Source organism: Polypterus senegalus, chromosome 7 (genome assembly GCF_016835505.1).
Source record: "Polypterus senegalus isolate Bchr_013 chromosome 7, ASM1683550v1, whole genome shotgun sequence".
Taxonomy (NCBI): Eukaryota; Metazoa; Chordata; class Cladistia; order Polypteriformes; family Polypteridae; genus Polypterus; species Polypterus senegalus.
This window is the reverse complement of record NC_053160.1, coordinates 18,184,321-18,200,472: the sequence shown is the minus strand read 5'-3', so window position 1 is coordinate 18,200,472 and position 16,152 is coordinate 18,184,321. Positions and strand designations below refer to the sequence as shown.

Below are 16,152 nucleotides of genomic sequence, written 5' to 3'. Positions count from 1 at the left end.
GAGCTTATCTCTTTTGTTATCTGCTCAAAGGGGGCGAGAAGAGATAGAACGTTCTCGATTAACACCCACTGGTATGCGGTGAATGTCGCGGGCAGGTCATGATCTGCTATGTATGTAGCCAAGACTCGCTTTGCGCAAAAAGGCTTTCCAGCATATAATATGTACTGTTCCACCTTGTGCTCACATCTTGTTGGAAACGATTTTGTGGCGTTCCGAACTGTTTTTGGATAGATTGTAGCCGCGCATAGGCAAGCGGTGAATGTTTAAAATGGCCAACAATTTTCCTGCCTATCGCAATCACATCTGCTATACTGCGCTGACTCAACAATCCCTCGTTGACCGCCAGTTGAATTGTGTGTGCCATACACCGTATGCCTTTCAGATCACTATCTTCCATGGCTTTAGCCATATTTCTTGCGTTGTCACTAACTACCGCATGCACTTTAGATCGGTCGATACGCCAAGTGTCAAACATGTTGGCGAACGCCTCGGATATGGCTACAGCTGTATGGGACCCTCTAAACTCTTGTGAGTGAAGCACAATCTTTTGTAGCTTGAAATCTGTGTCGATCCACTGCGCAGTTAAACTCAGCATACTGGTGGGGCTCACATCCGAGCTCCAAATATCAGTCGTGAAGCTGAGGGCTGCAATATCTGTAGCCAAGAGCTCATGGACGTGAGTTGAAACGACGTTATACATCTCAGGTAAGCACACATCTGAGAAATGCCGTCTACTAGGCATGGTGTAACGGGGCTCAATATGGCCTGCGAAATCCAACATCCTCTACAACAGAGAATGGTTGATCATTCCATTATCCTTTTAGTAATACCTTTAGCTTTGGCACTGTCATTGGCAAACTTTTTTGCCTTTTCTAAGAAGTCAGCCACAGATGGAGTGGGTGTCTTAGGACTGGGAGTAGCTACTTTCCTTTTCGCTGCTGCTGTTTCCGTAGGCGCCGCCGTGTCTTTCTCGTACTCTGCATGATGTTCGGGGTGTCTTGATTTTAAGTGATAAATTAAACTTGAAGTGTTGTACGTTTTTGCAGATGTACCCCCTCTGGACAATTCAGCAGAACAGTGTCTGCAAACGGCCGTTTTTGCCTCTTTCTTTGACGCTTTAAAGTGCTTCCACACTGCTGACATTTTTGCTGCATAAATCGCGCGCCTCTCACTCTACGTGGGTTACTATTTGATCGCGTCATTAAAAACGCCATTGTGCATCCCTACACTCGGTAAGTGACAGTTCTTTGATCGATGGTGATCACCGCGATAGACATGTTAATGGGGGTACGGTTGGAATGATAAAGGAAATGGGTACCTGAACAATGTAAAGTAAGTCTAAAATACCTACACAATAACTATAATCGTAATAAATGAACAATAAAACAGCGAAGAAGCCGTGGATTAAATAAAAAGGCTGTAGTTATCAGCAGGGAGACGTGAATCCCGTGGCAAAGCAAGGAAGGGAATGTAGAGACTGGAGCGACAGACGGCCTTATATAGGCAGGCAGCCAACAACGTGGGAGGGGTTGGAATGGGGGACCCAACGCCGCCTCACACGGTGACCGAGCTGCAGGCTATGGACGTATATATGTACGTAAGTAGGACTCAGTTAGTGTTGGGGACTCGCGTACCAAATTTCTTGAAGATGGGCCCATAAGTAACAAAGACCGTTGAAAAGTTCCATATGGTGGCCGACAGTGGCATCATACCACTGAAATAAGTACCAAATTTCAGCCTTCTACCTACACGGGAAGTTGGAGAATTAGTGACGTTGGAAAGTTCAATATGGCGGCTGACAGTGGCATCATACCACCGAAATAAGTATGTACATCGGTTTCGGTTAGCACAGGGAAGCCGCCTACCAAATTTCGTGAAGATGGGGCCACAAATATGAAAGTTCAACATGGCGGACGTTGTCGACCGTTATCGACCGTAATGACCGTTACGTGTAGAATTTCGAAATGAAACCTGCTTAACTTTTGTAAGTAAGCTGTAAGGAATGAGCCTGCAAAATTTCAGCCTTTTACCTACAGGGGAAGTTGGAGAATTGGTGATGTTTGGAAAATTCAATATTGCGGCTGACAGTGGCGTCATACCACCGAAATAAGTACGTACATCGGTTTTGGTTAGTGCAGAGAAGCCACCTACCAAATTTTGTGAAGATGGGGTCAGCCTTCTACCTACACGGGAAATTGGAAAATTAGTGACATTGGAAAGTTCAATATGGCAGCCGACAGTGGCATCATACCATCGAAATAAGTACATACATTAGTTTTGGTTAGCGCAGGGAAGCCACCTACCAAATTTCGTGAAGATGGGGCCCTAAATAAGAAAGTTCAACATGGCGGACTTTGTCGACCGTTATCGACCGTCATGACTGTTACGTGTAGAATTTCGAAATGAAACCTGCCTAACTTTTGTAAATAAGCTGTAAGGAATGAGCCTGCCAAATTTCAGCCTTCTACCTATACGGGAAGTTGGAGAATTAGTGACGTTGGAAAGTTCAATATGGCGGCCGACAGTGGCTTCATACCACCGAAATCAGTACGTACATCGGTTTTGGTTAGTGCAGGGAAGCCGCCTACCAAATTTAGTAAAGATGTGGCCACAAATAAGAAAGTTCAACGTGGCGGACGTTGTCGACCGTTATCGACCGTAATGACCGTTACGTGTAGAATTTCGAAATAAAACCTGCTTAACTTTTGTAAGTAAGCTGTAAGGAATAAGCCTGCAAAATTTCAGCCTTTTACTTACACGGGAAGTTGGAGAATTGGTGATGTTTGGAAAATTCAATATTGCGGCTGACAGTGGCGTCATACCACCGAAATAAGTACGTACATCGGTTTTGGTTAGTGCAGAGAAGCCACCTACCAAATTTTGTGAAGATGGGGTCAGCCTTCTACCTACACGGGAAATTGGAAAATTAGTGACATTGGAAAGTTCAATATGGCAGCCGACAGTGGCGTCATACCATCGAAATAAGTACATACATTGGTTTTGGTTAGCACAGGGAAGCCGCCTACCAAATTTCGTGAAGATGGGGCCATAAATAAGAAAGTTCAACATGGCGGACGTTGTCGACCGTTATCGACCGTAATGACTGTTACGTGTAGAATTTCGAAATGAAACCTGCCTAACTTTTGTAAATAAGCTGTAAGGAATGAGCCTGCCAAATTTCAGCCTTCTACCTATACGGGAAGTTGGAGAATTAGTGACGTTGGAAAATTCAATATGGCGGCCGACAGTGGCGTCATACCACCGAAATCAGTACGTACATCGGTTTTGGTTAATGCAGGGAAGCCACCTACCAAATTTTGTGAAGATGGGGCCATAAATAAGAAAGTTCAACATGGCGGACGTTGTCGACCGTTATCGACCGTAATGACCGTTACGTGTAGAATTTCGAAATGAAACCTGCTTAACTTTTGTAAGTAAGCTGTAAGGAATAAGCCTGCCAAATTTCAGCCTTCTACCGACACGGGAAGTTGGAGAATTAGTGATGAGTCAGTGAGTGAGTGAGTCAGTCAGTGAGGGCTTTGCCTTTTATTAGTATAGATTCCTAAGTTTTCATGACATTTTATTGTCCATTATTGCTCAAAGTTCTTAATTAAGAATTTCATTTCCTGTGTATACTTTATAGCTTTATTTATAGCACTTTCGTTTACTTCATCTTCACTCTGAGCCTGAACATCAAGTCCATCAGTTCCAGAGAACTATTTACTGTATGTTGTCTTTTGAGCTCAGTTCTAATGGTGTGTCTTTATCAGAGGGTGTTGTGGAAATGGATGATATTATCAGGCTGTTTTTGTGCAGTGAGAAAAATATGAGGAGTCTTCATCATCGTCAGCCTTACTGGTGGCCACAATAGCAGCTTGGATCAAGACAATGCTGGTCAGGTTTGTTCTGCCTCTGCAGTGCCAGGCTCGTCAGGCCCTGTATGTACTTCCTCAACATTCACCTCCTACTTGGGATAAGGCAGATCGTATCCCTCTTTTGGGCACACAATTGTGTAAGAGACATCTTGTAGAAAACCTTACCAAGAATTCGAAAAGGGAGAATGTTTGAGCTGATGAAAATGACACTGAAATACTGCTGGTGGGGGAGACTTTACTTCTGGTGCTCATGCCTGACAAACAGACGAGAGCAGCAAAAGCAACACTCCTATTAGGCTAGTGAATCAAATATGATATTCATATCAGAACTTTTCATTTTATACATACTCAGAATTAAACTGCCTATCAATAGACAGTTCGCCCTATTATTGTTGTACTTGTGAATTTATAGACTGGAATTTATTCTTGTTAATGTGGCATATTACGCTGCCAATCAGAACTCCAAGTACAGGGAGTCCTTGAATTACAACGTCTCGAGTTTACAACGCTCACCCCATAAAAACTTTTAAAAATTGAGACGTGAGAAGGAATAAAGGTAAGCATTTTTTTTTTTACACTCATTTTTTTCTGTTACTACATTACAGTGTATAGTACAGCATATTTATGTCCTTTTCCTTTTTTTGTGGCTTAGTTGTGTTTTTATGTTCTAGATTATGATTTTGCAAATGTGTTAGGATAGGTAAGTGACTTAGTAGTGGTGTTTCGACACCAAAATTCGGTTTATATCACTGTTGTAGGAACGGAACTGTGTCGTAACCCGAGGACCCCCTGTAATTTTCTGAATTATGTTAAAAAAACTGAATTGTTACATTTGTACCTCACAAATTAACATTGTTTAAATTCTTGTGACATATTTTCAAATTACATCAGTATTGATCAGCCACAGTGGATGCACAAACCAGTGTGTTTCTTTGTGCCGGTCCCAAGCCCGGATAAATGGGGAGGGTTACGTCAGGAAGGGCATCCGGTGTACAATTTTACCAAATCAATATGTGGACAACAATACAAATTACCATACCGGATCTGTCGAGCCCCGGGTTAACAACGACCGCCACCAGTACTGTTAGTCAACAGGGTGCTGGCAGAAATTGGGCTACTCTTGGCCGAAGAAGAAAAAGAAGGAGAAGAAGAGGGGAGAGATGTGTCTGGAGGCAGGAGGAGAGGAGGAAAGTAAAGAGAGTGGAACTAAGAGTAGGAACTTGAATGTGGGCAGTATGACTAGTAAGGGGAGAGATTTAGCTGATATGATGGAGAAAAGGAAGGCTGATATATTGTGTGCAAGAGACTAAATGGAAGGGGTGTAAGGCCAGGTGGATTGGAGGTGGATTCAAATTGTTCTATCATGGTGTGGATGGGAGGAGAAATGGGGTAGGTGTTGTTCTGAAGGAACAGTATGTCAAGAGTGTTTTGGAGGTGGAAAGAGAGTGTCAGACAGAGTAATGATTATGAAGCTCGAAATTGGAGGTGTGATGAGTAGGTGATGGGTAGGTATGGTGTCAAGGAGAGAAATGAAGAAGGTCAGAGGATAGTGGATTTTGCCAAAAGGATGGACATGGCTGTGGTGAATACGTATTTTAAGAAGAGGGAGGAACATAGGGTGACGTACAAGAGTGGAGGAAGATGCACACAGGTAGATTACATCCTATGCAGAAGAGTCAATCTGAAGGAGATTGAAGACTGCAATGTGGTGGCAGGAGAAAGTGTAGTTAAGCAGCATAGGATAGTGGTCTGTAGGATGACGCTGGAGATCAAGAAGAGGAGGAGAGTGAGGGCAGAGCCAAGGATCAAATGGTGGAAGTTGAAAACGGAAGACTGTAAGGTTGAGTTTATGGAGGAGGTGAGACAGGCACTGGGTGGCAGTGAAGACAGCTGGGAAACTACAGCAGATGTAGTAAGGGTGAAAGCAGGAAGGGTGCTTGGTGTGACATCTGGACAGAGGAAGGAGGAAAAGGAGACCTGGTGTTGGAATGAGGAAATAGAGGAGAGTATACAGAGGAAGAGGATGGCAAAGAAGAAGTGAGATAGTCAGAGAGATGCAGAAAGTAGACAAGAGTCCAAGCAGATAAGGCAGAAGGTGAAGAGAGAGGTGGCGAAGGCTAAAGAAAAGGCGCATGATGGGTTGTATGAGAGGTTGGACACTAAGGAGGGAGAAAAGGACCTGTACCGATTGGCTAGACAGAGAGACCGAGCTGGGAAAGATGTGCAGCTGGTTAGGGTGATAAAGGATAAGGATGGAAAAGTACTTCCAAGTGAGGAGAGTGTGTTGAGCAGATGGAAATGGTACTTTGAGAGGCTGATGAATGAAGAGAACGAGAGAGAGCAGAGGTTGGATGATGTGGAGATAGTAAATCAGGAAGTGCAACAGATTAGCAAGGAGGAAGTAAGGACAGCTATGAAGAGGATGAAAAATGGAAAGGCTGTTGGTCCAGATGACATACCTATGGAAGCATGGAGGTGTTTAGGAGAGATGGCAGTGGAGTTTTTAACCAGATTGTTTAATGGAATCTTGGAAAGTGAGAGGATGCCTGAGGAGTGGAGAAGAAGTGTACTGGTGCCGATATTTAAGAATAAGGGGGATGTGCAGGACTGCAGTAACTACAGGGGAATAAAATTGATGAGCCACAGCATGAAGTTATGGGAAAGAGTAGTGGAAGCTAGGTTAAGAAGTGAGGGGATGATCAGTGAGCAGCAGTATGGTTTCATGCCAAGAAAAAGCACCACAGATGCAATGTTTGCTCTGAGGATGTTGATGGAGAAGTTTAGAGAAGGCCAGAAGGAGTTGCATTGCGTCTTTGTGGACCTGGAGAAAGCATATGACAGGGTGCCTCGAGAGGAGCTGTGGTATTGTATGAGGAAGTTGGGAGTGGCAGAGAAGTACGTAAGAGTTGTACAGGATATGTATGAGGGAAGTGTGACAGTGGTGAGGTCTGCGGTAGGAGTGATGGATGCATTCAACGTGGAGGTGGGATTACATCAGGGATCGGCTCTGAACCCTTTCTTATTTGCAATAGTGATGGACAGGTTGACAGACGAGATTAGACAGGAGTCCCTGTAGACTATGATGTTTGCTGATGACATTGTGATCTGTAGCAATAGTAGGGAGCTGGTTGAGGAGACCCTGGAGAGGTGGAGATCTGCTCTATAGAGGAGAGGAATGAAGGTCAGTAGGAACAAGACAGAATATATGTGTGTAAATGAGAGGGAGGTCAGTGGAATGGTGAAGATGCAGGGAGTAGAGCTGGTGAAGGTGGATGAGTTTAAATACTTGGGGTCAACAGTACAGAGTAATGGGGATTGTGGAAAAGAGGTGAAGAAGAGAGTGCAGGCAGGGTGGAATGGGTGGAGAAGAGTATCAGGAGTGATTTGTGACAGACAGGTGTCAGCAAGAGTCAAAGGGAAGGTCTACAGCATGGCAGTGATACCAGCTATGTTATATGGGTTGGAGACGGTGGCACTGACCAGAAAGCAGGAGACAGAGCTGGAGGTGGCAGAGTTAAAGATGCTAAGATTTGCACTGGGTGTGACGAGGATGGATAGGATTAGAAATGAGTACATTAGAGGGTCAGCTCAAGTTGGACGGTTGGGAGACAAAGTCAGAGAGGTGAGATTGCGTTGGTTTGGACATGTGCAGAGGAGAGATGCTGGGTATATTGGGAGAAGGATGCTAAGGATAGAGCTGCCAGGGAAGAGGAAAAGAGGAAGGCCTAAGAGAAGGTTTATGGATGTGGTGAGAGAGGACATGCAGGTGATGGGTGTAACAGAACAAGATGCAGAGAACAGAAAGATATGGAAGAAGATGATCCGCTGTGGCAACCCTTAATGGGAGCAGCCGAAAGAAGAAGGAGTTTGATATTGCATGAAACTGATCCACTTGTATGACATCTGTAACAAAAAACCTTAGTAAGAAGTGGCTGACCATCCTCTTTAATAAAACCCCTGTGTGCGTCCAGGTGTCCGTGTGTGTGTCTTCTGGTGAAATGCCCATGCGCACGGCACCGTGGACGCACACACACTCGAAGCGGGGCACACAGTGAATGACCTTGCCACGGCCGCGCATGATGAGTAAATTAAGGACATCATTGCTGGGGAGAGTGCTGATTGGGTAGTCGTGGCTGCGCACATAAAATCCATTGCTGGGGAGACGCTACACATACAATAATCAGCTGCACGCCAGCAAAGATTAAAATACTTGCTGGGGAACTAAACAGTACTTGCTGGGGAGTTGCCACGGGCATGATTATCAGCTACACGCCACACATTACATCAGTTGCTGGGGACACTGCTGATTGCCCAATGTTGTGACAGAAAATTAAAGTCATATAATGGACATCAAAGCCAGTATTACTGTCAGAGAAAGTTACAGGCGTTTTACGGAAATACAAACCAGTATTACTGCGAGAGAAAATTAAAGACACACAATACAGTGACGCATATTACAGCCACATACAAGCCATTACTATAAGAGAAAATATTACGGACGTATCTACTAACAACATGCCACTCAAAAAAAAGGACACGTCAAGTAGGACAAAAGACACAGACAATCAAATCCTATATAAGCAACATCTCCTGGAAGAACAGTCAGCTCAGCAAATAAACATCAAAAAAAGAAAGGCTGAAAGACAAAGAAAAATACGAGCAAATAGATCGATTGAAGAAAAAGAAAATGAGCGTCAGAAAAACGCTAAAAGATAAAGACTCAGAAGAGCAAACCTTAGAAAAAGTTGACATTTACTTGCCAGAACCAGCATTCAGCCACGGTCAGTTATATGTTGCATTATCAAGAGTTAGAAGTTTTCAAGATGTTGTTGTCAAGGTTGTAAATGATCCTGAACAAAGCAAACTGTTGCCAAACTCAGACAGAATGTTTACAAGAAATGTTGTCTGTAATGAAATTATATAGAAAAATTTCATGAGGTAAAAAAATAGAACATTTTACCTAAATATGTTCTTCAGATATTGTGCCTTACACATGGTTACAAAGTTTTACACTAAGGCAATATTAATTATACTTAATGTTTTGTCATATACGTTTCTATTTTATTTTTATTATTATTTTACTTTAGGCTTCTTGCAAAAATATTTTTGACAAAAAAAATTTAAGACAAACAGAATGAGGTCAAGGTCCCTTGCCATGTAATATAGACTGGTCCTACTAATGTTTATGCACTACTGTTCTAGCGCCCGTTATTGTAACGGCCTTAATGTCTACTTATAAAATAATACATTAGTTTTTATTAGAGTGTGTCCTAAAATCATACTGGGTTCAAATGTACAATAAAGGTCTACAAGGTGCTGTGTTATCTGATTGGAGTTATTCTGTTTAGTTTTCTCATTAGGATTATATTATGGCTATAATCATACATTATGATTATAGCCATAAAAAAATTTTACTGCTCAAAGGTTGATCATTAATGTCTCATGAGACATAAAAGAGATTCTCATTTATGTTTCATTTAAAATTCAACTTTGTCACAGATGTGTTTCCTAAAATTCCTTAGGAGAAATAGCTTTAGACAAAAAGGAGCTACGAGACAGAACTGAGGTAACAGGAGTCAAAAACTGAGAATTTGGTTTGAAAAGCAGAGCATGTTTTGTGAGCTCTCTTCCTACTCTCGTTTTGTTCTCTTTGAGATATCATATGTTTGGCTTATTACTGGACAGATGCCTTTATCCAAGCTGAGTTACACTGTAGAGATATGATTGGTTACAGTTCTTTTGTTTTTCCAACTGGAGCACAGGCAGATGTAGTGACTTACTTATGGATACACAGTGTGTCAGTAGTGGATTTGAACCCTCAACGTTAGGTGTTGAAGGCCAAAGTCATAAGGACTAGGCTGTGCTGCCTGCCTTTTCTTCTGGAACGAGTTTGATCTAATTGTATAAATCAGTGCAACTAATGATGTTATTCAGAAGCAAGGACTACAGTTTTGTAATCATAGCAAAGTGTTTATTACTACAAACAACTGTCCATACATTTTATCACATATTTATGAACACAATGCAAATGCCAGGCTATTGAAAATGAAAGAGCAGATTTCACAAATGTATTTCAAACAAGCTGTATAAGACAGAAATACATTCCACTCATCAATGGATAGAGGAAAGTTCAAAGTTTTTAAGCCCGCCTAAAAGTACCACTGAATGCCACCGAGCGCCGTTTCTCATTTATAGTAAAAAGGCGAAAAACCACAAGAGAAATCATTTTGTGTGCAGCAGTTTGCAACGTGTGAGTCCATTGTTCAAGTGCAACGTGAATTCCACCAATGGTTCAACAAACAGCCGTCTCGTCATGAGCAAATTTCCGACTGGCATAAACAATTTGTAGAAGAAGGTTGCATATGCAAACGTAAAAGCATTGGTCGTCCACGAACGTCAGATGACAATGTTGAGCGTTTCTGAGGTGTGTTCAAACAGAGCCCTAGGAATTCCACATCACGGGCAAGCATTGAACTTGGAATTCCTCAAACAACAGTATGGCGTGTTCTTAGACAGCCTCTGCATATGATGCCTTACAAGTTGCAATTAGTGCAGGCATTGCATCCTGATGACCATGAAAAAAGTTTTGAATTTTGCACTGCAATTCTGGAGGATATGGAAGAGGACAATTTTTTCAGATGAATCAACTTTCCATCTCTCTGGTAAGGTTAATCACCACGATGTCAGAATTTGGGGGTATGACAATCCTTGCATAGTCATCGAACATGAAAGAGACTCACCAAAGGTAAATGTGTTTTGTGCCATTTCTGCAAGCAAAGTTTATGGACCTTTCTTTTTTGTGGAGCAAACTATCACTGGATTTTCATACCTGGACATGCTACAAAACTGGTTGTTTTCCCTACTTCAAGAAGATTCGAATGACTTCATTTTCATGCATGATGGTGCCCTGCCTCATTTCCACTTGGAGGTCTGGCGTTACCTGAACGACACCATTCCAAGACAATGGATTGGAAGAGGTGGACAACAACATCTTGCTCATCATCTATGGCCTCCCAGATGTCCAGACCTTACCCCCTGGAATTTTTATCTATGTGGGTATATTAAAGAAAGAGTGTTTGTTTCACCAGTGTCCGGTAATCTTCAAGATTTGTGACCTCGAATTGTTGTGAATTCAGTAACTAGGGACCAGTTGACTTGTGTGTGGCAAGAAATGGTTTGATGTTTGTTGTGCTACACATGGTGCTCATGTTGAGTTCATGCAACCTCAAGGACTATAGGACCAAACTTTGAACTTCACTCTATCCGGTGATGTGCAGAATGTGATTCTGTCTTTTACAGTTTGTTTGAAATTCATTTTGTGTTCTTTCATTTTGAATAGCCCTGCATTATTTGGAATATCTGAGCCCATTGTGTGAGATCTCTGCTGAAGCTCAAGAGGAGACACTTGTGGAGTATTTTTTTCACAGAAGAAAAATCTGAGAAGCATGAGACAGAAGAAAATGTCTCCTTTGTATTTCTCTCCGATCTCATTGCTGTCTTGGAGAAACCAAAAAGATATTAAGGAGATCTCTTTTTTTGATTTTTCATTCCTATGTGTATGCATAATTCTACGCTATACATTTCACTTGTGTCAATTGTTGTTGTTGTTTAAATAAACAACATTTATTTATACTGCACTTTTTCATACAAATGATGTAGCTCAAAGTTCTTTACAGGATGATGAAAAAAAAGACAAAATAAATAAGAAAATAAAATTAGGTAATACTAATTAACATAAAATAAAAGGTCCGATTGAAAACAACAACAAAAAAAAAACTCCAGATGGCTGGAGAAAAAAAATAAAATCTGCAGGGGTTCCGAAACCACGAGACCACTCGGCCCCCTCTAGGCATTCTACCTAACATCAATGACATCAATCAGCCCTCATGGTATTCAGAGTTCACATGGAAGAACTTGATGATGACGGTCATGTGGACTTCTGGCCTTGAATCCATCAATGCAGGGACAGGACAGTACTCGCAGATCGCCACCACAGAGAACCGGAAAAAGAACAGCAGAGAAATGAGGGGTTAGTACGGATTTCAGAGCCACCATGAATGATAATTATAATTAATTGAATATACAGAGCATCAGGATTAAACTAAAATTAAGTTATGAGAAAGCCATGTTAAAGTAATTTGTTTTTAGCAGTGTCTTAAAGTGCTCCACCATATTAGCCTGGCGAATTTCTATCAGTAAGTTATTCCAGATTTTAGGTGCATAACAGCAGAAGGCCGCCTCACCACTTCTCTTAAGTTCAGCTCTTGGAATTCTAAGCAGACCCTCATTTGAAGATCTAAGGTTACGATTTGGACTGTAAGGTGTAAGACATTCTGATATGTAAGATGGAGTGAGATTATTTAAGGCTTTGTAAACCATAAGCAGTATTTTAAAGTCCATTCTAAATGACACAGGTAACCAGTGTAGTGACAACAAAACTGAGGTGATGTGCTTGGATTTTCTTTTCCTAGTTAAGATTCTAGCAGCTGCATTCTGCACTCATTGCAATCAATTGATGTCTTTTTTGGTGGTCCTGAGAGGCGTGCGTTACAATAATCTAGTCGACTGAAAACAAAAGTGTGAACATCTGGCGCTTTTCCACTGCATGGTACGGCACGACACGGTTCAGTTCAGCTCACTTTTGGGGCGTTTTCCACTGGGAACAATACCTGGTACCTGGTCCTTTTTTTAGTACCACCTCAGCCGAGGTTCCAAGCGCGCCGAACCGTTACCAAAACGTGACGTGTAAACTGCTGGTCACTGATTGGCCGGAGAAAATCGTCATTACAGCGTCACTGGCTATTCTTTTCTTTAAAGGTACATACACGCGGAAGTTTGTGTCCCGTCTCTCCATTGCTGGACGCAGTTTGTTGCATAAGTGGATGAATGTTTCTTCAGACATTCGAAAGTTCTCCAGCCACTGAGTGTTTGTAAAACCGGGAACAATCACATCCCACCACTCTGAGGCACGGTTAAATGTCCAAACAGATGGTCTGTTGCGGCGACTTTTTTGCAAAATGTGGAAGATCTGTAATATACAGAATCAGCATTTTAATGTTACACTGACAGTTAAGTTCATTTTATGCTTTGCAACAGTGATAAAAGTTAGCTAGCGATGTGCTTTTTTTAGATGCTTACCCTTGCGCGTCGTCGAGCCAAAGTGTTGTCGTTGTCTGCGTGTTGTTGTAAAAGTTCCACGGTGTCACGGCAGTAGAGGCGCAACTATAACGACATGTGAATAATCCCCCACTCTAAAGCGGTACTAAACTGCAGTCAAACGCAAACCGAGCCGAACCAAGGTGAGCTGTACTGAACCGTGCTGTGCCGTACTAAGCAGTGGAAAAGCGCCATAAGTTCTCAGCATCTTGCAAGGTTATAAGAGGTGTAACTTTTGCTATATTTCTTAAGTGAAAAAATGCTGTCCTCGTAATCTGATTAATATGTGATTTAAAATTCAGGTCAGAGTCAATAATTAGCCCTAAATTATTTACCTCTGTCTTGACTTTTAACCCTAATGCATCAAGTTTATTTCTAATAACCTCATTACATTCATTTTTGCCAATCACTAAATTTCTGTTTTCTCCTTATTTAGTTTGAGAAAATTACTACTCATCCATTCAGAAATGTGAGTAAGACATTGTATCAGTGAATCAAGAGAGTCGGGGTCATCGGGCGCTATTGATAAATACAGTTGTGTGTCATCAGCATAGCTATAGTAGCTCACGTTATGCCTTGAGATAATCTGAACTAAATTAAAAAAAAAATCCAGAGATTGGGGAACACCAAGAATTTAACGAGAACAGTCAAGACCTCCGCCACTGTTAAACACTGCTCAGGCCTTATGACATCGACGCTATTCGTATTCCTTGTCATTTAAAAGTAGGTTAATTATTACTTATAGTAGGGCAGTTTTCAGGACAGTTCTATTGTATGTTAAGATGCAATTGAAAATCTTCAGAATTCTGATTTAGTAAAAGTGTACTCTGTGATGGGCCCTTCTTTCTAGGATGGACTCCTACTTTGGACTCCTTGCTGGGTGACCTGCTAGGTGTCAGATGTTGGCTCTTCTTACTTTTTCAATGCAATTTGTATGCGTTGGTAAGCACCTCTAATTAGACAACAGTCACATGATGGAAGGGGAAGGAAAAGAAAATGTGGGGGTTTCAGGTGAGGCTTCTAGCGTTGTGGTCCATGTACCATTGCAATGACCAATATTTTGAATTCCCTTTGAGTTTCTAGTACTTTCTGACCTCCGCTTGTGTTTTTGGATTATGATTTTGTCTAATGCTTTGTTCAATTTTGGATGTTCATTTCTGCCTCTGCCTTGTTTTTAAATTTTGCTTTTCTTGAATAATGTTACTTCGTCTACTTTGTTTCTCGACTATTCTTTTGGTTTATGGATGTTCAATAGCACATTAGCACTTTTTAAAGTTTATCATCATTCACCTTCTTTTGGCTTTTGTGATATACACTCTGAAAAACTAGGAAGCCACAGTTGGATAGGCACGCTGACAAAGCAGCAGCCTCTGAAGGCATATTCAACTAAGACAGACACCTGAACTGAAACCATGGATAGAGATGCAGGCATACATCTCACATTCACTGAAGTTTCCCAAGGGGTTCACCAGGCATCATGGGATTGTTAGCTCAAAAAGAGTTAATGCAATAGGGGTTTTTGCCTTTGGAAACCAGCTATTGGACTTCGATAATAGTTCATCTTCTAAATAATAAATTATAGTTAATATAAAGTACTGGAACATGAGTACATATCGCAGAAGAAATACTTTAGTTGTGGTTATGTGGCCTAGCAGTTTTTATGTTGTTACAACAGGAATGATGTAATTCTAAATTTATTTCTATTTATAATAAAAAAACTATTTACTGTCTTAATTATAGATGGCCGATCACCTATCTTTGATCCCGAGAGTCTACATCCTCGTTTGAGATTGGATGAGTCCAAGGAGACAGTGAGCTGTGCTTGGCTGAAATCATCTGTACCTGATGGGCCCTTAAGGTTTAACAAACTTCTTCAAGCATTTGCCAGAGACTCGTACTTTGCTGGCTCTCATTACTGGGAAATGAATGTTCAACTATCTAACCATGGCTGGTGGGTAGGAGCAGCATATCAATCATTGTGTCGAAAAGGAGACTCGGAGTACACTCGCCTTGGATGGAATAAAGTCTCCTGGTGCCTAAAGCGATATGATTGGGAGTACTGGGCCTTTCATGATGGCGAGAAAGTCCCCGTAAAAGTTGATGAAGACCCAGAAAAAGTTGGAATATTCTTGGATTATGAGGCCGGGACTCTAAGCTTTTTTGATGCGACAAGTAGCATGAAACATCTCTTTACTTTCAAGTCTCAATTCTCCAAACCTGTCTATCCTGCTGTTCGTCTTTGGAAAGGGCCCGTCTCCTTCTGTAAGCTCACTTGAGCGTGGCCTTCTGAAACAGCACCAGAAATTCTTTGTGTTGTCTACAATGAGAAGTCTTCTCTTGATGCCCATTTACGAAACTCCTTTTCTCCAAAATTGTTCAAAAATAGAGGCAACAAGAGCTTTAAAAACAAATTGTGACTTTTAGGCCGCACTATTAAAAATGAGAAATAAATGGGAGTGGTAGTGCTAATCTTAAAAGTCTTGGTATACACTTGTAGTACTTCCGTGAAAAATATCTAATTTTTTAATTTATAAAATTTGAATTGAATGACCCAAAGAACTTAGATTAGTTACAGTAGATACGTTTTCCTACTAAAGGTGGTGTATTGTGAGGCTGAAGGAGCTGCTGCACAGGAAAGCCACATCACAAAACTAACCGCCATATCTGCAGCTGCTTAAATGGAGTTCTCCATTTTGCTGAATGGTAGATCTTGCTGCATGTAATCTCAACATCCTGAGTTCATGTCTCACTACTATCTCACGAAAGATATCAGTGGGAGTGGAACATCGTGAGCAGATTCCTCAGCAGAGACAAATGATGTTGTGACCTGAATTCACGCCAAGAGAGGGAGAGAATGTAACCAGTGGTGTGTGTGCAACAAAGCTATGAGATACACTTACTGATATGCAGGAAACCCGTCACAATGACTGCGGCCAGATCAGCCACCGGCTCTCCACCAAGCTCAGAGCTAGAACTGTGATTCCAGTTGTTGGTACGCATCCCAGCATTGCAGTCTTGGAGGATGGATAGATAGATAGAACAAATGAACTTTATCTGTTCCCAGGGGAGTATGTCTTTTTGCAGAAACTATTCTATCTATCTATCTATCTATCTATTATAT

At 41.6% G+C, this 16,152-nt stretch overlaps 1 protein-coding gene across 1 annotated transcript in view; it reads left to right on the top strand.

Moving 5' to 3' along the window:
- LOC120532361 (tripartite motif-containing protein 14-like) overlaps positions 1-16,152 on the top strand; it is a 54,484-nt gene extending 38,332 nt beyond the window's left edge. Inside the window, exon 7 of the mRNA XM_039758284.1 lies at positions 14,772-16,152. Within this exon, the coding sequence (XP_039614218.1) occupies positions 14,772-15,307 (536 nt within the window). The 3' untranslated portion in view covers positions 15,308-16,152. The remainder of the gene's footprint in view (positions 1-14,771) is intronic.